The sequence below is a fragment of the Rhinoraja longicauda genome, chromosome 1, assembly GCF_053455715.1.
Source record: "Rhinoraja longicauda isolate Sanriku21f chromosome 1, sRhiLon1.1, whole genome shotgun sequence".
NCBI classification, from domain to species: Eukaryota; Metazoa; Chordata; class Chondrichthyes; order Rajiformes; family Arhynchobatidae; genus Rhinoraja; species Rhinoraja longicauda.
The window spans coordinates 108,690,272-108,715,042 of record NC_135953.1 but is presented as its reverse complement, the minus strand read 5'-3'; the positions used below and the strand labels follow the sequence as shown (position 1 = coordinate 108,715,042).

The following is a 24,771-nucleotide window of genomic DNA, read 5'->3' as shown; positions in this document are numbered from 1 at the left end:
TAGTAGAAGCACATCAGATTAGATCAAATTCATAGTGATTTTGGTTTCATGATCAAGCGTGCCAGGTGGATGGAGTATTATGGAGCCGATGGCTTTTGATGGATGGTTTTCTGAATGAGCCTTCAACATTTGAAGTGTGTCTCCAGCAGTCTCCTAGGGGGTATTTAAATCCTCTTGAAACTATCCCAGATAGTTTTTTGAGTATTAGGTGTTTATTTTATCTATATCCCCCCCCCCCCCCCATCTTCTTTTCTGATATTGCTTCAAATTTAAACATAAGGATTAATTTATTTGTGTTTATGTTTCTTTAAATCTTGCACATAATCTCGCTCCTGCATCCCTCTCCCACTTCTACAGCAATATTGATGCCATGGCGTGAGTTGGCATTCCTTCAGAGTTTCTCTCCTCTTTGAACAACTCAGTAAATGTCCTTAATCTCCTCGGCTCTGTCTCACAACAGGTTTCTCACACAGTTTGATTCCAGAGCTCATCTATTGTAGACGATTTGGGAAGGCAGCTTCTGTGAGCTGATTGAGACACAATGCTGGAGGAATATGGTGGTGAAATTTGAGGTTTCATTCGGTGGATGATATGCAGTTGGCTGAAAATGAGGAGGTGATGAATGCATTAGGAGGATAAAAACCATGACTTCAGCCAGCAATGACAAATTCCAACTACTGCATATATTTATTCATGTGCTTGAGCAAGTTAACATTTTTGAAATGCTATTCTATATGTAGGGTTTAATATTCAGGCAACATTTTGAGATGGGAAATGCAATGCAAACATGACAGCAAAGCAGAGGTATTCGACCGGAACATGATCTAGTATTAGAGTTATACTGCACAGAACAGGCCCATTGCGCCTAAGCCATCCTCATGCCTATCTATTGTTATCTCCTCAGAATAATAATCTGCAGCAAAAAAACTGCATTTCATTGCAACCTGCTTCTTTTTTTTAACCAGGGCCATGTTTCAATGGCGAATATTTCAAAGACTTGAGTTGAAATTTAAATGCTGCTATTTACAGTTGGTATTAACGGCAAAGATGCTAAACACGGATATCAAATAAACATTACAAAGTGTAAATTTACCTGTATTATTCATAGTTCTGCATTCCTTTTGATAGACACAAAATGCTGGAATAACTCAGAGGGACAGGCAGCATCTCTGGAGAGAAAGAATGGGTGACGTTTCGGGTCAAGCCCCTTTTTCAGGTCTGAAGAAGGGTCGTGACCCGAAACATCACCCATTCCTTCTCTCCAGAGATGCTACCTGTCCCGCTGAGTTACCCCAGCATTTTGTGTCTATCTTTGGTTTAAACCAACATCTGCAGTTCGTTCCTACACATTTTGTCTGCTTTTTCTTTTGTTATGTTGTAACTTCTGTTTCTTTTGTTCGGTTTGGTGGACAAGCAATCTGTTTAGGCGCAAGCTAACACCACACAGATTAAAAGCTTGTGGATCAAGGAAGTAATATTTTGATCAATCAGCTATTTGAGTTTTAACATTATGCCTGCAGTAAGGAATTTGAAATAATGCATCCTTTGAAGATGGGTGTGCATTAGTTGAGGTAACACTGTTCCAGCTTATAATTATCATTTTCCATTGTATGACATGTTAACATCTGCACACTATTCAATGTTCCCCAAGCAGAGCCCATATGTATGAGATCTGAGTGAAACAAAAACTTGACTTTCTTACCAGATGCGCATAGAATCACTGTGGCATATCTAGAGTCCTTTTGAACTGTTAGATTCCTGTGACTTTCCCTGCAGAACATTCCTTTCTATCTTATTCCCCTATTCTTACCCTTTGGGCCTGTATATTGTTTGCCCTTACTTCCTTTCCAATTGCCATTGGGAAGCCTTTTCAACAACAATAGTAATTTTGTCCAAAAAGTGCCACCTATTTATCAAGAATCTTGAGCACTTGACAGTCATTTCAATAGAAACTCAGCAGGTCAGGCAGCATCCCTGGAGAACATGGGTAAGTGACTTTTTGGGTTGAGATCCTTCTTCAGACTGAATGTAGAGGGGGAGAGGGAGGAGGGGGAAGAAAGCTGGAAAAAGGGAGAGGCAGGACAAAGCGTGGCAGATAATAGGTTGACATAGAGGGGGGTGGGGTGGGGTGGGAGGGTTTGATAGATGGTAAGCAGAAAAAAACCATCTTGTATGTTGTCCTCATTAGGTCCTGTTTCCCTGAGAGCAGCCATGTTTTTGTTGTGTGATGTAATTTACCCGACCAGGAGAGGAAGACCAACAAATTCCTGGAGGTACTGCAGATGGTGGTTAACAAGAAAAGGGACATTCAGCTGGAGTAAATCGAATATCACTGTACCTTAATTGGTAAACGTGACAACAAAAGACCTTTGAACCTTAACTCAGCGGTTCAAGTAGCATCTCTGGATAGGTGATGTTTCGGGTCAGGACCCTTCTTCAGACTTAACATGGATAAGTGATGTTTTGGGTCGGGACAATTCCTCATTAAAGTACTGGATACATTGACCTAGTGAAGAGTTGTGAACTGCTTTTTAAAATAAAGTTTTTTTAAAAAGCAGTAGACCAGAAAGGGTGCCAGAGAAAAACACGTTTAAATTAAGCAGATTGATATATTTTTGTACTTTGGAAGAGTGGTAAAATTATGAAATTTTCTTTTGAAGTCATATGAGACAAGAGATTCAATACATGATATCTTATTACTCTGATTTTGCTGGTTATTACTACCTTATATCATAGTAAACATTAAGAATGCAAAGCTTGATATTTCCTGAATCATATCAAAACAGTTTACCTGCTCACCTGATTCATTTCCTGTTGGTTGAACCTCACAGTATTTGTCATGAAGCACTTCAAAGATATTCTGAAGATACAAAATCAATTTTTAATGTATATTTGTAAGTCATTTCTTCGATAAAAGAATGACTTTAAGAGATAGACACAAAATGCTGGAGTAACTCAGCGGGTCAAGCAGCATCTCTGAAGAGGGGTCTCGACCCAAAACATCACCCATTCCTTCTCTCCAGAGATGCTGCCTGTCCTGCTGAGTTACTCCAGCATTTTGTGATTACCTTCAATTTAAACCAGCATCTGCAGTTCTTTCCAACCTATACTTTTGGAGATAAATGCATAGCAGATACAGTGAAAAATCTATATGTGAATCTGCTTTGTTTTAGAAAATACTGCCTCCAAGTGATAAAAAAAAAATGATTTGGTAGTCTTGGTTTAAAACCGTTTAGAAACACTTCCACGTATTTATTTATCTTCTCTATAACCTAGATCCACCTATCACTTGGTAGCTTTTGCCCTCCCCTTTTCCCTTGCCTGTTTTTATCAGCTGAATGCCCACTATTCCAGTCCTGAAGAAGGGAACCGATCCAAAACCTCATTTAGTTTTAGAGATACTATGTGGAAACAGGCCCTTCGGCCCACCAAGTCCACGCCGACCAACACTCACCCCATACACTAGTTTCATCCGACACTCTAGGGACAATTTACAGAAGCCAATTAACTTACAAACCGGCATGCCTTTGGAATGTGGGAGGAAACCGCATCTGGAGAAAACCCACGCGGTCACAGAGAGAACATACAAACACCATACAGACAGCATCCATAGTCAGGATCGATCCTGGGTCTCTGGTGTTGTAAGGTAGCAAGTCTACCGCTGCGTCACTGTGCCATTTCCCTACACAGGTGTGGCCTGATCACTGAGTTCCTCCAGCAGTGTGTTTTTTTTACCCTAAGTTTACATTGTTGGTTTCCACTGTAGATACAGTTGGACACTGAAAAGTAGCTCTGCTGAAATTATATACTTTTTTAGTGGAAACTTTCATGCAACATCCTGGTAAAGTACACAGTGAATGGTATATTAAACAGTTGGAATAGAACTGTCAAAAACAATCGGCATAGAAAGAAATCAAACAATGTTTCTTTAGAACTTGTGAGAAAACAGCACATGGATCAGCAGAACTCTTTTCAAAAATTCCAAGCACAGAGTTTTATGAAGCATTCATTCCTCCTTTCAATATTCCAGTAGTGACCAGTAGAAAAAAACTGTGGATTTAAATGGTGTCACAAGTAGGAAGACGATCTTGTGAGAGCCGTCAAAGTATTAAGGTCATAAGTGATAGGAGTAGAATTAGGCCATTCGGCCCATCAAGTCTACTCCGCCATTCAATCATGGCTGATCTCTCTCCCTCTTAACCCCATTCTCCTGCCTTCTCCCCATAACCTGACACCTGTACTAATCAAGAATCTATCGATCTCTGCTTAAAAAATATTCACTGACTTGGCCTTCACAGCCTTTTTGTGGCAAATAATTCCACAGATTCACCACCCTCTGACTAAAGAAATGTCTCCTCATCTCCTTACTAAAGTAACGCCCTTTAATTCTGAGGCTTTGATCTCTAGTCCTAGACACTCCCACTAGTGGTTGGCACTGACTCCATGGGCCGAAGGGCCTGTTTGCATGCTGTATCTGGAACAAAATTACTGAATTGTTGGCAGTTACGAAGGCTTTAATACAATATTTCCCTTTCATTTAAAAGCTCTGTACTCTTTATCTGTACATTGCCTCTGCATCGCATGTCAGTACTGAGTAGGTTTAACAGCAAGGCAATGGAAATGATCACATTTTTCAAATTAACTTGAGAGAGTATGAAACAAAACATTTTACCTTTTGATCTTTTTATGCAAAAAAACTATCTGAATCCCTCAACATTTATAATTTTCAAAACAGATAATTAAATTTGAAAAACATGTTCACACAGAGGATTTGGAACGAGCAGCCACAGAAGGTTGTTGAGGCATGTCTAACCTTCCACTAGTGGAAATATCCTTTCCTCATCCACTCTATTCAAGCCTTTCACTATTCTGTATGTTTCAATGAGGTCCTGCCTCATTCTTCTAAACTCCAGTGAGCACAGGTCCAGTGCCGACAAACGCTCAACATAGGTTAACCTACTCATTCCTGAAATCATTCTTGTAAACCTCCTCTGGACACTCTCCGGAGCCAGCACATCCTTCCTCAGATATCGTGTCCAAAATTGTTCTCTATTCCAAATGCGGCCTTACCAGCGCCTTATTGAGCCTCAGCATTACATCCCTGTTTTTGTATACAAGCCCTCTTGAAATAAATGCAAGCATTGAGTTTGCTTTCTTTACTACCGATTCGACTTGCAGATGAACTTTTTGGGAATCCTGCACCAGTACTCCCAAGTCCCTTTGCACCTCCGATTTCTGGATTCTCTCCCCATTTAGAAAATAGTCTACGCCTTTATTCCTACCACCAAAATGCATGACTCCACACGTTGCTACAATATATTCCATCTGCCACTTCTCTGCCCACTCTCCCAACCTGTCCAAGTCCTTCTGCAGAGTCTCTGCTTTCTCTGCACTACCTGCCCTTCCACCTATTTTTGTATCATCCGCAAAGTTAGCCACAATGCCGCCAATCCCCTCGTCCAAATCATTAATATACAACGTGAAGTGTAGTGGCCCCAGCACCGACCCCTGCGGGGAGATTCTCCCCATATTGGGGAGAATATGGCATGAAAAGCTACCTGGCCAATTCGCTTAAACACAAAAACAAGGAGATAATGCCAAGAATGCGTGAATGAATTACATTGCAAAAACAGAAGGCTGCTGTTATGAACCAAAAAAAGAGACTTATCCTGTGTGGTTTAGCTTTAATTCAGAGCACTCCTCGCACTGAATATTTTAAGAGCTGGCTTTTGCATTGTTTGACAAATTTGTTGGTCTCTCTGTCCCTGAGGCATTTGTCATCTGTGTCAAGCGTGTTAAATATTTGCTAAACATACTGTTCCACTCTTTATTCTTGTATAGTGTCCATCCAGTATAGTGTTCGTGGATTACTTCAATAGTGGTACTTTTTAATCCCATCCATCAAGACACATTTTTCATTTTGCAGCTGAGACTGTGCAGAAAAGGAAGTCATTAACACTGACAGCTCTCTCAACGCCCGCTGAAAAGTAAGAAAATGCAAAGCCCACTAGGGAATAGGCAGGTTTACTTTGACTCAGTATTGATGGTTGCACAGATAAATTGAATTATAACAATGTAGGAGCAAACAGTCCACAGCATTATGCAGGTGCAAGACAGAGAAAAAGATGGTGGAAACCTGTTATATCAGCCGCTGTGTATGGCCGTGTATAGATATGAAACATCGCTGCACTCACTCTGTTTATAGATCCAGTCTCAGTTTGATTCTCAAATGAGAAGAAGCAATCGATTTAACTGTAACTGTATATTTATTTACTCATTCACAGGATTTATTGCCAGTCTCTAATCGCCCTTGAACTGAATGGCTTCTTGGGTCATATCATGGGGCAGCTAAGATTGAACACCGTTGCTGGGGGTCTCAAGATCCTTGTAGACGGGTCTGCATCATGATGTTTTTATTTGTGTGAGAGTGCTGGTCCCTATTAGTGATACTGATTTCTTTAATCCAGTTCCTAAGTGATTGAATTTCAATTTCCCAGATTAACCTTGTGATTTGAACTCGCGTCTCCAGATCACTCTTCCACCTCTCTGGATTACTAGATCTGTAATAGTACAACTATGGCCTTGGGCTTTATACATGGAGGCACCTACATATAACTCTCTTATCCTGAAGTTCCTGTCAACAGTTCTTTAGATAATTCACAGACTTGCACAATCTACCTTGGATTCACCTTTTCAACAGGGAGGGGTCTACTTTCTAGATCATACTTATGTCTGTTTCCAGAAGTCATTGAATAGCCTTTTGATATCTCAAAGACAAACGTGAATTATTTGATGTCGATGAGTGTCCCCCAGTTAGTCATAAAGATATACAGCAAGGAAACTGGTCCCTTGGCCTAACTCGTCCATGCTGGCCTCATTTGCCTACGTTTGGCCATTATTCCTCTAAATCTTTCCTATCCATGTACCTGACTAAGTATCTTTTAAATACTGTTATAATACTTGCCTCAACTACCTCATCTGGACATTTGTTGTTGTACCAATAAACGTCTAAATGAAAACATTGCCCGTTGGGTTCCTATTATTTAATCTTGCCCATCTCACCTTAATTGTCATATACAGCAATAGGCAATAGACAATAGGTGCAGGAGTAGGCCATTCGGCCCCTCGAGCCAGCACCGCCATGGTTTCCCATGGTTTTGGGCATATTACATTGGGCATATTGCATTGGGCAATTCCCATGGTTTTGGGCATATTGCTATTTCAAGTATTTGATAAATTGGTTATTGTTCAAATGGATGACTCTATGGATATTTTAGTATTAATATCTCCAAGTAGTAAATATATATTGCCCCCAGAATGAGTGTGGACACAAGTGGTGTGTTTCTCTTCTGTGGAAATCCTACTAATAACTTGTCTGACAGGGTGGGCTAATCCAGAAGCCAATTTTTGTGCAACTAAATTTGACCTCTTTTATCTTGATTAAAAAGAGATTTTTAAGGTTAAAAATAAAATCTAATCTCATCAGTGTCAACACAATTTTTGTACAAACATTACTCCTGTGCTTTGTAATTATATTCATTCCATAAATAATTATTACTTAATATAACTTTTATCTTTTGATATCAACTGTAAATTTATTTCATCGCTCCAATGATGGAACAATGGGGTTCAATGGTTCTTTATTAGATTTGGAGATACAGCGCGGAAACAGGCCCTTCAGCCCACCGAGTCCACATCGACCAGCGATCCTCGCACATTAACACTATCCACACTAGGGACAATTTACTGTGTACACCAAGCCAATTAACCTACAAATCTGTGTGTCTTTGGAGTGTGGGAGGAAACCGAAGATCTCGGAGAAAACCCATGTTGTCACGAGGAGAACGTACAAACTCCGTACAGTTAGCACCTGTAGTCGGGATCGAACCCGGGTCTCAGGCACTGCAAGCGCTGTAAGGCAGCAACTCTATCGCTGCGTCAACTCCACCGTTATCATGTATGCACAGCACCGTGAAATATTTTTGCATAACCACAAATGCAGTTGCCATATTTTGACGTTGTTGACAAAAAAAGAGTTCAAATTCCAAAGTCTGGTTCATATGTTGGAGGTACCTGGTTAGTTTATGAAAGTATCACAAAATGCTGGAGTAACTCAGCAGGTCAGGCGGCATCTCTGGAGGGAAGGAATGGGTGACGTTTTGGGTTGAGACCCTTCTTCAGACTGATGTGGTTATGAGGTTGATGTGGTTATTAGTTTATGAGGTTATCAGTGCTATGATTATTAAAAATATTATCTTGCTGTCCTGAGTCACGTTTACCATTCTCCCGATGCTGTTTCCAGATAACTGCGCCACAACCGAGACCCATACTTGAATACAAATACACTGCATGCTGACTAACATGCATTTCATCAATCATATTGTGGTCTTCCTATCTTTGTGTCAGACCACATATGTCAACTGACACAGGTCATTCTACAGCTTCTAAGGAATCTTGGAGGTCTGGGTGTCTGGAGATATTTGCGTATCCCATCTTGCCTTGAATATGTTGAGGGCAGACAGGTTTATCAAATGCAGTTCTCCTAAAACTCTTTAGAGGAAATGACACAACATGCTTTATGAATATGTTGTCAGATCTCTTTTCCTAATAATACTTTGCTGACATTCTTTAGAATGTATCTTTTTGTGCCACTACACACCTTGTCAACTGTTGAATAATCCCACACCCCGATAGATTTTCCAGACAATATTTTGAAATATTCTTAATCATACTGTAAATAATTGATTTTTTTTCCCAACAACCGTGGGAGAACTTTACTCTTCACTTTTAATAGTCCATTGAACAGTGAGCTCTTCACTTTTAATTGAACAGTGAACTCTTCACTTTTAATTGAACAGTGAACTCTTCACTTTTAATAGTCCAGTAACCCAATCACCTTTGAAGTTAGCTTATGCAGGTTTGTTCGGAGCTAGTTTCCTCTGTCTTTATGAATTGTTTTTTTGATCGTTATCTTTTCTCAAAGACTGCTGATATATCAAATTTGTCCACACACCTTCCTGGTAAGACCATGCTCTGTGTTAACAAAAGCCTATTGATGAGGCAGCTGAAGAGAGACGGGGAGACAGGCTCGAAGAATGCCCCGAGGATCTGCAGCAGTGTACTAGCATTGAGATGATATGTTGTGCTGTGTGAGTGAGATGCTGCTGTGTGATGAATTACAAGTTTGAATTTTCTTTCCACTTTGTCTTGACTGCATTTTCTCCAGGGTCCAGAGGATGGAGTCGATGATGGGAAGAGTATCCACAGGGTGTGAAACCCTGACAGTTCGGAATTATTGATTTCCCCGTCACATCTACAGAAGAACTGCTGGAAAAAAAGAACATGTCAAAGAAAGGACGAGGAAAGGGCGAAAAGCCTGAGGCACTAATAGATGCTTTACAAGCTGCCAATGAGGACCTCCGGGCTAAGCTGACCGATATTCAGATAGAGCTTCAACAGGAGAAGAGCAAGGTAGGGTGATGAATGCTGGAGGTTACCAGAGGGCACAAAGTCATCTATGTACAACTGCTGAATACTTTGGTGGGTGTTCAGGAAAAAAATACCCCAGCATCTTTCAAGATCCCTGAAATGCTTCGCGGTGAGAGGTTCGCAGTCAATGAAGTACTTAAAGCACAATCAGTGTTGTTGTGCAGAGAACATGGCCACTTATGTTCACACGGTAATAATATGCTTGAGAGCTCAAAATCTGCTTGGTATTGGTTAAGAGTTAAATATTTGCCAGGACACAGATCTTTTTCTTGCTTGTCCTTTAAGTAGTGCCATGGAGTCTTTCTGTGCACTTGGGAGGCAGGGTCGACATGTGATTCCAGGTCAAGAAACAGGCCCACACTGACCACTCATTGCGCAAGCAAATAAACAGAATTGATAAACAGTAGCATTGCACACTAAAAGTACATTAAGAAAATAACTGCAGATGCTGGTACAAATCGAAGGTATTTATTCACAAAATGCTGGAGTAACTCAGCAGGTCAGGCAGCATCTCAGGAGAGAAGGAATGGGTGACGTTTCGGGTCGAGACCCTTCTGTGTCAGTCTGAAGAAGGGTCTCGACCCGAAACGTCACCCATTCCTTCTCTCCTGAGATGCTAAAAGTACATTAAGTCTGATTAGTTTTCAACATAAAGTACATAGATTATTGAGGCTGATCATTTTACAGCTTTTCTTCTCTGTAGAAAGATTTTGTTGTGCTGAGCAATTCATTCATGATCTTTTGATATGTAATTCAGTAAGGTAATTTCACTGGTCTGTTTTGAATTTTCTCTTGCATATGTTTCATATTTCTTAAGCGCACAGAAGAAGGTTATTTACCTAATTCAGGTGAAACCAGCTCAAAGAACAATCCTCTTCCAACACAAAATTCCCCCGTAACCTACTAGAACATAGAACATTACAGCTCAAGAACAGGCTCTTCGGCCCATGCTGTCTGTGCCAAACATGACGCCAAGACCATCACTTATCAACTTGCATGTAACCCATATCGTTCCATTCCGTGCATATCCTTATGCCTATCCAAAAGTCTTTTAAATGCAACTAACGCATCTGCTTCTCTCACCACCCTCTGTATAAAAAAAAAGATCTCTACACATCTCCTTTTAATCTTTGCCCATCTCAAACTTTACCCATCTCTCTCCACTTTCACATCAGTTCTATCATTTACACAAGTTCATGTTATAGCAGCAGAATTAGGCCATTCGGCTCATCAAGTCTACTCCACCATTCAATCATGGCTGATCTATCTTTCCCTCTCAACCCCATTCTCCTGCCTTCTCCCCATAACCCCTAACACCTGTACTAATCAAGAATCTATCAATCTCCTCCAAAAATCCATTGGCCTGGCCTCCACAGCCTTCTGAATTCCACAGATTTACTACCCTCTAGGTAAAGAAATTCCTCCTCATCTCCTTTACCTTCTCTAAAGGAATTTGCGGTGGCTGACTAACCTACCAAACTGCACAATTTTGGGATGAGAATGGAAACCGATTACCTGGGAAAACCCACATGGTCCCCGGGAGAATGTACAAACTTTGCCCAGACAGTCCTGGAGGTCAGGATTGAACTTGAGATGCTGAAGCTACAAGGCAGCAGCTCTGCTTGCTGCACCACCGCACTGCTCTTATTTTCTATTAACTTACAGACATAAAATAGTTCAGATGTTCAATAGTTCTGAAAATCTCTACTTTTCTCTCATAATGGCTTATAAGATTGAGTTAAAGCTTTTGTCAGCATTTTTTTTATTGCATGATCTCTCACTGGGGATGTGTGTGAATGGAGTTTAAAGTATTTGACTGGGTTGTAATGGGATTCACAGGATGTTGGTAGCTGTAATAAAACCTCATATTGTCTTCAAAGCTTATTGGACCTGGGGGAATGAAATGACTTCCATCTGTATTTAGATGATATTTTACTTGAGAAGAACAATGTTAGTTTGGTGGTTTGAAAGAATACTGAGAGTTGTATTCTACATATTTGTTTTTACTATAAGCTAACACGCTGCAAAAGTTTTGGCAGTGATATTGAATGACTGCAAATCTTTGCTGTGAGATCAGACCCATTTTGCATCAGTGAACCTTAAGTGTACGATGTTGTGTGCAAGTATAGGATCTTGTGGTGTGCCTCAGGGTTCGGTGCTGGGCCCGTTACTGTTTGTCATCTACATCAATAAATTGAATGAGAACATACAGGGCAAGATTAGCAAGTTTGCTGATGATACAAAAGTGAGTGGTTTTGCAGATAGTGAAGATGGTTGTGAAAGATTGCAGCAGGATCTGGATCGATTGGCCAGGTGGGCGGAGGAATGGTTGATGGAATTTAATACAGAAAAGTGTGAGGTGGTGCATTTTGGGACGTCGGAACAAGGGCAGGACCTACACAGTAAATGGTAGTCCTCTGGGTAGTGTTGTCGAGCAGACGGATCTAGGAGTACAGGTGCATGGTTCCTTGAAGGTCGAGTCGCAGGTAGATAAGGTGGTCAAAAAGGCTTTTGACACCTTGGCCTTCATCAGTCAGTATTGAGTATAGAAGTTGGGAGGTCATGTTGCAGTTGTATAAGACGTTGGTGAGGCCGCATTTAAAATATTGTGTTCAGTCCTGGGCACCATGTTACAGGAAAGATATTGTCAAGGTTGAAAGGGTTCAGAAAAAAATTACGAGGATGTTGCCAGGACTGGAGGGTGTGAGAAAAAGGGAGAGGTTGATTAGGCTGGGTCTCTATTCCATGGAGCACAGGAGGATGAGGGTGATCTTAGAGAGGTGTACAAAATTATGAGAGGAATAGATGGGGTAGATGCACAGAGTCTCTTGTCCAGAGTAGAGGAATCGAGGACCAGAGGACATAGGTTCAAGGTGGGGAACACACCACTAGTCACAGGCCTCCAGTCCGAGAAGCAACCTTCCACCATCACCCTCTGCTTCCTTCCATGGAGCTAATTTGCTATCCATTCAGCGATCTCTCCTTGGATCCCATGCGATCTAACCTTCCAGAGCAGCCTACCATGCGGAAACTTGTCGAATGCCTTACTGAAATCCATGTACACAACATCTACAACTCTGCCCTCATCGACCTTTTTGGTCACGTCTTCAAAAAAACCCAAACCATGCTGACTATCCCTAATTAGCCCTTGCCCATCCAAATGCCTCTATAACTTATCCCTCAGAATACTCTCTGGTAACATTCCAACTACAGATGTTAAGCTCACCAGCCTATAGTTCCCAGCATTTTCCCTGCAGCCCTTCTTGAAAAGAGGCACAACATTTTCCACCCTCCAGTCTTCTGGCACCTCCTCTGTATTTAAGGATGACTCGTAAATTTCAACCAGGGCTCCCGCAATTTCCTCTCTAGTTTCCCGCAATGTCCTCGGATATATCTGATCAGGCCCTTCTTACATGACAGTACCTTCAGTACTTCTTCAACGGTAACACTGACTGCTCTTAAGACACTTCCAGTGACTGCCCCAAGTTCCTCCGTCCTACTGTCTTTCTCCTCGGTAAATACAGAGGAGAAATATTCATTGAGGACCTTGCCTATCTCCTGTGGCTGGATTCCTGAGAAGCCCCACTCTCCGAGTTACCCTTTTCCCTCTTATGTATTTATTAAATCTTTTGGGATTGTCCTTAATGCTACCCACCAGAGTTATCTCCTGGCCCCATTTTGCACTTAGGTCTCAGGGCCAACGGAATCAAGGAATATGGGGAAAAGCAGGAACCGGGTACTGATTTTGCATGATTAACCATGATCATATTGAATGGCAGTGCTGGCTCGAAGGGCCGAATGGCCTACTCCTGCACCTATTTTCTATGATTCTATGGTACACGTGACAATAAACTGAACTGAACTGAGCTGTATGGCTCTATGATTCTATAACTGCTCTGATGCAGCATTTGTGGTGAGCATTGGCTGTATTTAAAGTCATTGCAGGTATTCTTTGATCAATGGATGTTAGATTTATAATGTTCACTATCGGGCGTCCTTTTGACGTATGGATCTATTTTCCTTGCACACAAAATAGTGTATCATTTGGGCCTTGGAAACTGATCTAAATTGCCCAGAATCCATTTTGCCCAGTGTTTTATTATTGATTTTCATATTCTTAATGAAATAATTGTTTTATAAATTGAGGAATGGCTCCATAACGTGCAGGAGGTAAGAAGTTGACTTGCTACTTGCAATGCATATAAAGGAAGCAAGTTCATTGTTTTTGCTGATCCTTGTCTTTGTTTTCAGTGGTGCAGGAATTTGACCCCTGCGGAATGAAACCCAGAGATGCAGGAAATGTTCATCAGGTCCTACTTCTCTTGCCACACATCTGTGGTAAGAGAAATAGGTCACTAATGAAAAATCAACAGAGTAACGTTGTGAACTGTTTCCTGTAAAGTTGTTTGGTCCTAACCAAATTAAAGCTCTAGGGTATGGATGGATCGGATAACCTTTTCAAAAAGACAGCACCAAGCACAATGGGCTGAATGACCTGTATCCGTTTTGAAAATTGTCATAATTCTTTCATATGTAGCAAAATGGGGCTGAAACGTGCAACTGATGAGGTGCGCACAGTGCAGCACACTATGGTTCTCTGTCGATCTGCTCCCATTAGGGTGGAGGTGAGATACAGCTGGTGGCTAGTCGGCTGGGACCCACTCTGTGCCACCCGTGGAAATTGTAAATTTCATTCATTGGGGTTGAGTTAGGAAAAAAACCCAAAGTGATGGGGAACTCCTACTGCATGTGAAACTGTAGCTGAACAGGAACTGGGAGTTGCAAATGGGGCAGGAGTTGGGTTGGGTGGGGATGAGGGGAAAAATAAAACATGTGTGTGCTGGGAGGGGGAGGGGGTGTGCAATTGGTTGGTGGAGGCAGTATCAAAGAGGTAGATTTAAATTGTACCAATTTTTTGAGTTTTAAGATAAATCAGATTTCATCATTATATTTTATACTCCAGGCTTCATTTTCTTCTGCATCATACCTTTTTACCCATTCCCTCTCTCCTGAGATGCTGCCTGACCTGCTGAGTTACTCCAGCATTTTGTGAATAAATACCTTTTATTATTGTTATTTTAGTTTGACTGAACATTTGATGTGTGGTGGAGCTAGCAGTATTGTGAGCTGGAGTACACGTGACTGGAGTACTGACTTGTCTGTGACCATCGTGTCAAAGTACAGTCACAGTGAGGGATAACACAAAGCCATTCCAGGCACCTTGGGCTCCTCTACATGCAGACTATCATTCAGAGACTGATTTAAACTCACTGCCCTTCATCTTTTAGACTTTAGACTTTTGAGAGATACAGTGTGGCAACAGGCCCTTCTGCCCACTGAGTCCATGCCGATCAGCAATCACCCTGTTTCTTTGGGAGTTTTGTTTTGCTGGAACTGATGTGCCCTGCTGTTATCTGTATGATCTTTCAGCTCTATAACAGCAGAAGTTGGCAAAATCATTTCCAATACCTACAGCTTTAAATGGAATTTCTGAAAGCTATCCAAGGTCGAACTAGTCAGATGTGTACATGGTTATTGTCGGTTTGGGGCTAGTCATCTCAGTCTGAAGGCACAAATGAATTTGTTGTCTTATGTTGGTTTGCCAATCAATGGTTATTGGTCAATGCTGTCTCCAAAGCAACTGTGAAGTTGGTTATTATTTGAAGTACACTGTATGATTCATGATGGGGGACTCAACAGTTGGATGGCTAAGCTGAATTTTTTCTTATTTGCAAAGCAATGTTAAAGAAAAGGTGTGGGAGAGTGGGAAAATAGGGAGAGCTCTACCGAGACCGAGCACAGACCATGGACAGAACGATTTCATGCATTGTACATTTTGTTCACGAGGCATGGAGACCTGACCCCATTCTCTGTTCTGATTTATGGTTCATGCTCATTTTTGCTGTGCCTAAACCATGCACAGGGCAGCTAATGTACATCCACTGCAACCATGCCAAACACCATTAGCCAGGACACACAAAGTTCTCTCCAACTAGGTTAAGAAATCTTTACCAAGATTATTATTTTTGCTGCAACAACCAAATTCTGTAAATATCAAATTGTTGCACTTGCTGCTTGCCCACCGTCACTGTGTCCTCAGTGGATGGAAAACGGTGCAGTAAGTGCAAGATGACACAAAGTGCTGGAGTAACTCAGCGGGTCAGGCAGCATCTCTGGGGGACATGGATAGGTGATATTTCAGGTTGGGACCCTGTTTGAGACTGACTGATTCAGACAGACTGACAAATTAATCAGTCCTACCTTGAAATGTCACCTATTCATGTTCTCCAGAGATGCTACCCGACCAGCTGAGTTACTCTAGCACTTTGTGTCCCTTTCTGCATCTGCATCTGCAGTTCCTTGTTTCTATAGTAAGTGCCATGCCGTTCATCAGATCTCACAGATATGAATATCTATCACAACAAGTTCACAGCTCCCAAGATCAGTGAATATTTCTTCAAAGCTTACCTCCCTAAAATTCTACCGCTGGCTCACCTAATGGGCCACACTCCCATTTAGCATCTACCACAGTCTCCATCACCAGGACTCGAATTTAACATTTGTGTACTCCAGTGTGGTCTTGCACAAGTGTGCTGCTGCAAGCCTCATGCCCAGACATCACGGCTTCCACACTGTTTGCTGTTGAACTCGGACATTACTCAGTACAGGCAGTGGGAGAGAGGAGGATGATGGCAAAGATAACATCGCTGCTGGACAACGACTCCCACCCCATGCAGGACACTGTCACTGCACTGAGTAGCTCCTTCAGTGACAGACTCCTTCACCCCAAGTGTGTGAAGGAGAGATATCGGAGGTCCTTCCTTCCCGCTGCTGTGAGACTGCACAACCAGCGCTACTCCCAGCAGACCAGTCAACAGTAACAGTAACAAAAACACAGTAAATGATGGCAATTATCCTTATCTTTATCCTTATCTTTATTTTTATTTATAATGAATGTCTCTTGCAATCCACTTTGCTGCTGTAACACTGTAAATTTCCCCGGTGTGAGACAAATAAAGGAATATATGGATTGTCAAATCTTTGTAAAACACAATTGGATAATTGCACCCAATTCCAGACACTATCTGTCGGGAAGTGTGTCCTGGTCTCGGTGTGTCAAATATAGTGAAATGGTAAATTTTAAGAATGATGCCTGGATTAGGGCCTATTAGCCACAGGGAGATGTCGAACAGGCTTGGTTTGTTTTCTCTGCAAAGCCGGAGGTTGTGGGGAGACCTAAACAGTATAATATAAAATTATAAGAGGCATAGATAGAGTAGACAGTCAGAATCCTTCTCTCAGGATGGAAAAATCAAATACTAGAGGAGATAGGTTTAAGGTGAGAGGGGCAAAGTTTAAAGGAGATGCGTGGAGCCAATTTTTTGCACATAGGGTGGCGGATGCCTGGAACGTGCTGCCTAGGGTGGTGGTTGAAGCAGATGCATTAGTAGCATTTTAAAAGACTTTTAGATAGGCATTCGGATATGCAGGGAATGGAGGGTTCATGGGTTATGTGCAGGTAGATGAGTGACAGTTTTGGCATCCTGTTCAGCACAGACATTGTGAGCCAAAGAACTTGTTCTTGTGCTGTATTCTATGTTTTATATACTCTTAACTAAAACAGTCAATTACACATCTGTATAAGATCTCGCACATCTCGATGGAATCCTCTCAACCTTTGTTCCAAGATATAGAATGCACACCATACACAGAACAAGGTCATTTCTGAATCCATTAGACCACATCCTTTTAAATAATGCATAATTCCGGTGTAGTAAATCAATTTTCTTTTGGATGAAGCTATGATTAGGCACGGAAAGTATAACGTTGACTGGCGATTCAGTGGAAAATGTCTGCACAATGCTCTTTCGCCTATTTCTAATCAGCTTAGTTTGAAATCTTAGACTCCGTATTAATGACGTGCACTGGCTTAAGGCATCTGCTTGCTAATTGGAATTAGATATTGGGCAACTTCCCTTGAGTCAAGTCCACATAAATCAAAAATAGCTGCTGGCATTATTATTATTTCATTTGGAATTAAAGTAAGTGGTCCAGAGCTCCTGAATTGCGTGTAATCCAGGCTGTTAGACCAATCACCCCTGTTGTGCATCTGTGACTTGAGGCTTTCAGTACTGAAACCAATGGAAGATTTTTAATGGCAATTCATGTTTTCTCTTTTACGATAAACTTTGTTTGTTAAAGTCGGAACATTTTGAGTCTTTTTTTTAGGTGGTGGTGGGACAGAGATATTCTTTGTCTAGTTACATCAGAAAATGTGTTTAAACTTTCCTGTTAACCTCATCCAATAAACCTGCCAGTAGTCATGACAACCAATTTCATTTGGTAGATGTATCGTGTTTGCTTTCCTAATTATCACCAATTTGAACCTTCAGACTGGTGAAGACTGATGTCATCAGACTAGTTCAAAATTGGGAAAAGAGGATCAAAGTAAATCAAAGTAAATTAAAAAAAACAGGATTTGCTAACAGAAAACTCACTTTATTCATTGCTCCGGACTTTCACTGGTGATTTAGTGCATTTCTTGGTTCAATCTGTTGAAACGCTGTGTTAAGGCGTAACAAGACTGGGCACTGTGGACTTCTCTGCATCCTGCCTTGCATGGTTTTCCTGCTAATTTCATTCATTGGACACCTAATTTTAATTTCATACCTAAATTTGGTATGTTATATAAAGCCTATCGTTATCTCTCTATTGATGCGAGATAGGAGGTTAGTAATGTCCACTGCGACCGAGGAGGCACCAAATGTGCTAATTTTATTAGGCATTTTCAAGAAGGCTACTTCATACCAGTTGTGTTGCGGCCAATCTACAACATCGGACCATTTGGATTGGGCGCAGTGTAAATTCAACTTAAATTAAGACATTTGATAAACGTGCATTAGAACTAGAGTGATAGAGTCCTACAGCACGGAAACAGGCCCTTTGCCCAACTCATCAATGCCGACCAAGATACACAATCAAATCCAGTTCCATTTGCCTGTATTTTGTCCATATTGCTCTATCCATTTTTGTACCTGTAAAAATGCCTTTTAAATATTGTTTTTTCCCTACCTGAGGAAGCTTGTTCCAAATACCCGCCATCCACAATATGAAAACGTTGACCCTTGAATTCCTATTAGATCTTTCCCCTCTGACCTCAGACCAATGTCTCCTTGTTCTTGATTCCACTACCCTGGGTAAAATAGTCTGTGCAAGTCTGCTTAATTGTCAAATAAATCCAAAACAGAATAATGTAATTCTTACTTGTGGCAGCATAACAGGCCTGTAAATAAAATAATCATAGATAACACATAATGAACAAAAATTCAATAGATTAATAATCCCAATACTTGTGCAAAACAAGCCCAAAGTCCTTATGATAGTTCATAGTTTAGTTAGTGTTGCGTAGTGTTCAAGAGTCTTCTGGTTGTCGGCAAGAAGCTGTTCTTGAAAACTGGTGGTAATGGTTTTCGGAGTCCGATCCTTTCTCCCCGATGGTGGGGGTGAAGTGAGAGTGTGATGTGGGTCTTTGATGCTGGCTGCCTTTTTGAGGTAGCATCTTCTATAGAACTGGGGTGGGGTGGGTGGTCAGGGTGGCCAAGGACATTGTCTCAAAGCAAAACACTGCAATTACTGGAAGTCTGAAATAAAATAAAACAGAAAATGCTAAGAAAAAACACTCAGCAGATCAAGCACAACAGTGTTCTAGTTCATTGACTTTCAACAGATCTGTCAATGTTAACTCTGTTTTTCCCTTCACATTTTCTGCTGAACCTGCCAAGAATCACCAATAGTATTTACTTACTGGAACCATTTGAAAGTCACTTAAATTGCCGTTCAACAGTATGTGTTTTAACTTTGGATCATTGAATGCTCATCAATTCTGTTGACATTTATCACCAGGATTAATGTTTTGGATCCTGATGTTAAAATGCTTTACGTTCCATGAATTCTTTCAGAATTCTGAAGAAGAAATTTGGAACTGTGAGGAAGTGTACGAGATTTCATACAGAAGAAGTTAGGAGATTATTTTAGGTTATGCATCCCATCATTTAAATCACATATTATTACTGAATTGATCCTCTGCAATAAGAAGTGTGCAAAGGGACTTTGGGACAAAGTTATATTATACTGCTGATTGTTTTTCTTGCTCTTTTAGGTTTGGCTTGCTGCTGGAAGTATAGGTTCAAAGAAGCCCACCAATATCTCCTTTTTTGGGGATCCCTTCAGTTGCATTTTCTTTTTTGTTTCTAGTTTCCATGATCCTCTTGCCTCTCCAGTTATTGCGTGCATCGATTATCAGCTCATCTGCCTACAGAGCTGATAATAGTCATATTCATCAAATTAACATTGAAATGTAACTCCACTTTTCCCCCCATAGATGCTGCTGACCTGATGCATATTACCTGTACTTTCTGCTTTCTTGCCAGGCTGCCCTTTCCCACAGTATAATTGTGTATCTTGGCTGAAGACAATGGCTGCTAATCCAACTGAAGCTCCTCTGGACCAGCGCTTCAAGTAGAACTTGAGGACTTGCTGTTTATTGAGACGATCAGCGAACATATAAAATCATAAGATCATAAGGCTTAGCAGCAGAATTAGGCCATTCAGCCCATTGAGTCTGCTCGAACATTCAATCATAGCTGATCTATTTTTCCCTCTCATCCCATTCTCCTGCCTTCTCCTTGTAACTTTTTACATTCTTACTAAACAAGAACCTTTCTAACTAAAGAAACTATCAATCGCTGCTTTAAAAATACCCAAAGACCTGGCCTCCACCACCATCTGTGGCAATGAATTCCACAGATTCACCATCTTCTGGATAAAGAAATTAATCCTCATCTCCATTCTAAAGGTACATCCTTTTATCCTGAGGCTGTGCCCTCTGGTCCTAGACTCCCACTACTGAAACATCCCCTCCACATCCACTCCAAGCCCTTCATTATTCAGTAGGTTTCAATGAGATTCCCACTCATTCTTCTGAACTTTTAAAATCCATAATACATTTAAATCCTATGCGTTTGCAGTAAGATTTGTCAAGCCTGCAACATGAGTGATGCCATATGCCATCTCCTTCAGTCACTTAGGATGTATTCCTAACTTCAGTCACTTCGAATGCATTCTTAGGTTGTTTAGATATCTTGAGTACCAACTCATCCACTGCTACTAAATTCCTGCCCCCCTGCGCTAGAGTGGCATTGGGACAGAGTGAATGATTTAAGTCGGATGCTTGCATCTTTAGTTTAGTTTAGCAATACAGCATGGAAATGGGCAATTCAGCCTGCCCTGTCAATGCTGACCATCGATCATTCGTTCACACTAGTTCTATGTTATCCCACTTTCCCATCCTTTCCCTACACACAAGCAGCAATTCACAGAAGCCAAACACCAACCCATCTCAATGTTAGGGAGTGGGAAGAAACTGGAGCAAGAAACAGAGCACCCAGAAGAAACTAGTGTGGTCACAGGGAGAAAATGCAAGCTCCACAGAGACAGCTCCCGAGGTCAGGATCGAACCTGGGTCTCTGGTGCTGTGAGGCAGCAGCTCTACCAGCTGCTCTGGTACACTTCGCTGGGATAAGTCACTGTTGCCATTGTCTACCCAAGGTTTTCCCAGTCTTCCTTGGCTTCTTGTTCAAGAGTAATGGAAGGTATTTCAGCCATTGGCTTCAGCTAATCCTCCTAGTGCATCCTTGGAGAAAGTGCATCACCTATGAGAAGGCAGAAAGTGCTGGAAACATTCAGTAGGTTAGGCAGCATCTGTGGAGTGAGGTTGATATTTCAACATTAACTCCGTTTCAAAAACAGGGTTGATATTTCAACATAAACTCCGTTTTTTTTTGCTCCAGAGATGCTACCTGACCTGCTGAGTAATTGTAGCAATATTTGTTCTGATTTCAATTTTCCAGCATCTGGAGATTTTTTGCTTTTCAGTCAATGGGAAGGTGGTACTTGATACAGATTTTATTTCAAGAGTCAAGTCAAGAATGTTCTATTATATGTCCTGAAACTGAACAATGACATTCTTACTTGCAGCAGCACCACAGGTTTGCAAATATAGTACTCTGTAAACAAAAAAAAAGATTATATAAAAAAAACAAGCAATAATAGTGAAAAGACGAAAACAATGCCCCCAAGTGTATGTGGTTCAGAGCTTATTTGGAGGATGTTGTGTCCAATAGCCTGATGGTGGTTAAGAAGATGCTGCTCCTCAACCTGGATGTTAGTTTTTAGGCTCCTATACCTTCTTCCCCATTGCAGGAGTGAAATAGGGTGGCCGGGGTCGGGTGGGTCTCTTAGAATGCTGGGTGCCTTTTTGAGGCAGCGACCTCTGTAGATCTCTTTGGTGGTGATCCCTTAAATTTGTTGTCTCTTTTGCTGTGCAGGTGAACAAGCTGGAAAGAGAAAAGGTGCAAGAAGTGAAGCAGGTGCGAGAGCTAGAGCAGCATAAGCACACGGTGCTCACTACCGACCTCAAATCCAAGCTGCACGAAGAGAAAATGAAGGAGCTGCAGATGGTGCGGGAGGTTCTGTTGAAGCAGCACGAGCAGGAGCTCGCCCGGGCAATGAAAATTAAGGACAGCGAAATCCAACGTCTCCAGTCCACTGTCAACGTACTCAGGGACGGGGCAGCTGACAAGGTCAAAACCGCCCTGCTCAATGAAGCCAGAGAGGAGGCTCGGAAAGCCTTTGACAGCGAGCGCACCAAGTTGCAGCAGGAGATAGTCGAGCTGAAGTCTGCCAAGAAGCTGGTGGAGGAAACGCTAAACAACACCATCCAGGCTGATAAGAAGAAGGCCGCTGAGCTCAGAAGTGCGTATCAGTCCCATCAGGACGAGATAACCAGAATAAAGAAAGAATGTGTGAGAGATATCCGCAGGCTGGTAAGTAGACTGCTTCCTGCTGCAAGGTTCAGGGGTGGAATTAAACCAGCTTTACAAACTGCAGAAGCTGAAGGTTGAAGAAACAAAAGCTGACTGATTGAAGCTTTCAGAACTTGTATGTTTGTTCCCCAGACTGAAAATATTGCTGCCATTCGTTATATTTTTGGCTTTCAAGTTGTGTGAGAGGGACATTTGACATCGTGATGTGATAGAATACCATGAGCTTGTGAAAATGATAAGATTGTCAGCAATGTCCAAGATCTGTCTTTAAAGCTTGGGTACATGACCGTGATTCCTGTTATCCTTCAACAAGGTGCATAAATAAGTAATTGTGTTCTGTTTTTAAATGAGTAAACAATCCTGCAATTCTAAACGGGGTACTGATTGAGAGTGATCAGCCATGATCGCATTGAATGGCGGTGCTGGCTCGAAGGGCTGAATGGCCTACTCCTGCACCTATTGTCTATTGTCTATTGTCTATTGTCTAAAGGAAAATAATAATTAAATCTTTGCTTAGATTCTTAAGAAATATTTTCATTGGATATTTCCCTGGATTTTGCTGGGGGCCCGGGCTATAGAAATCGGTGCACCTATTATATTGGGCTCTATAAAGGAATTTAACCGTACACCATATTTTCCTACTTGTCAAAACAGCGTGAAGCCATTTATCATAATTTAGTGGCATGTAGCTTGAGCAATTTTTCTAATTTCAATCCAGTTTTAAATCTACAGCTTGATTGATTGCTCCAAGATCGAGTTTATATAATAAAAATGTATCCGAAAGCCTAAACAAATAGGAAGGGTACATATTCAGCTCCTAAATCGTAGATATTTAGTACTAATTCCAGACTCAGAATCGGTATATGAAATTGTGGTCACAATTTCAAAACCCCTTTTGTGTTTTCCATTAAATTACATACACTGATATTTATTTTAATAACTCTATTAATTGCTATTAATCAGTGGTTCAGATTAAATGTATGTACACAGCTCAAAACAATTTGCAGCTCATTTACTCAGGGAAAATCAACACAATTAGACACCCGACAAACATTTGCGAATTTTGATTTCATTCAAATGATTCAGTATAGAAGCATTCAACAAAAAAAATGTCAAGGTCTTTTTATTGGTTAATTTTATTCCCAGGTATTCTACAAATATAAATATCAAGATTGTGTTCACTTCTACATTATTCATAACATATAATTAGCGACTTGGAATAGCTTGAATATATAATAGTGCAGGGGAAAAAATCTCTGAAGCCAAAAAATTCTGGTTCAACATCCTATAATGATCAAAATAAGTTACATTTCCATTTGAAGATAGACACAAAATGCTGAAGTAACTCAGCGGGACAGGCAGCATCTCTGGAGAGAAGGAATGGGTGACGTTTTGGGTCGAGACCCGAAATGTCACCCATTCTCTCCAGAGATGCTGCTTGTCACGCTGGGTTACTCCAGCATTTTGTGTCTATCTTTGATTTAAACCAGCATCTGCAGTTCTTTCCATTACATTTCCTTTAATTGGAACACCTACCTGCTTATTGTGAAGGAGCTGATTCAATGAATGGAAATGTAAAGCCCACCACCAAGAATAACTTACATTTATATGGCAATAGACAATAGACAATAGGTGCAGGAGGAGGCCATTCGGCCCTTCGAGCCGGCACCGCCATTCAATGTGATCATGGCTGATCATTCTCAATCAGTACCCCGTTCCTGCCTTCTCCCCATACCCCCCGACTCCGCTACCCTTAAGAGCTCTATCTAGCTCTCTCTTGAATGCATTCAGAGAATTGGCCTCCACTGCCTTCTGAGGCAGAGAATTCCACAGATTCACAACTCTCTGACTGAAAAAGTTTTTCCTCATCTCAGTTCTAAATGGCCTACCCCTTATTCTTAAACTGTGGCCCCTTGTTCTGGACTCCCCCAACATTGGGAACATGTTTCCTGCCTCTAACATGTCCAACCCCTTAATAATCTTATACGTTTCGATAAGATTTCCTCTCATCCTTCTAAATTCCAGTGTATACAAGCCTAGTTGCTCCAGTCTTTCAACATATGACAGCATATGACAGTCCCGCCATTCCGGGAATTAACCTAGTAAACCTACGCTTACAATGAATACAGTTACAAGTTGTTTATAGAGACTAACCAAACAAAATTTGACATCAAGCTATAGATAGGATATTAACACTGTTCACTGCAAGCTTGGTCAGAGATGGGCTTCAACCATTGCCCTATTCAATGATACTTTATTATCACATGTACCTAATTACAGTTTTACATATAACCCGGTAAAATACCTCACTACCCCTTGTAGCAGACCTCACTTAGACCGTACACAAGTGTTGCCACATTTTGGCGGCAACAAAGTTACACAAAAGTTCACCGACATT

The 24,771-nt window shown here is 41.2% G+C and overlaps 1 protein-coding gene across 6 annotated transcripts in view; it reads left to right on the top strand.

Moving 5' to 3' along the window:
* Positions 1-24,771, top strand: part of LOC144596164 (janus kinase and microtubule-interacting protein 1-like) — a 248,153-nt gene that overhangs the window by 116,211 nt on the left and 107,171 nt on the right. For all 6 annotated transcript variants that reach the window (XM_078404362.1, XM_078404370.1, XM_078404346.1 and 3 more), the window contains exons 3-4: positions 9,227-9,471; positions 21,876-22,373. In XM_078404362.1, coding sequence (XP_078260488.1) covers positions 9,343-9,471; positions 21,876-22,373 — 627 coding nt within the window. In that variant the 5' untranslated portion in view covers positions 9,227-9,342. The remainder of the gene's footprint in view (positions 1-9,226; positions 9,472-21,875; positions 22,374-24,771) is intronic.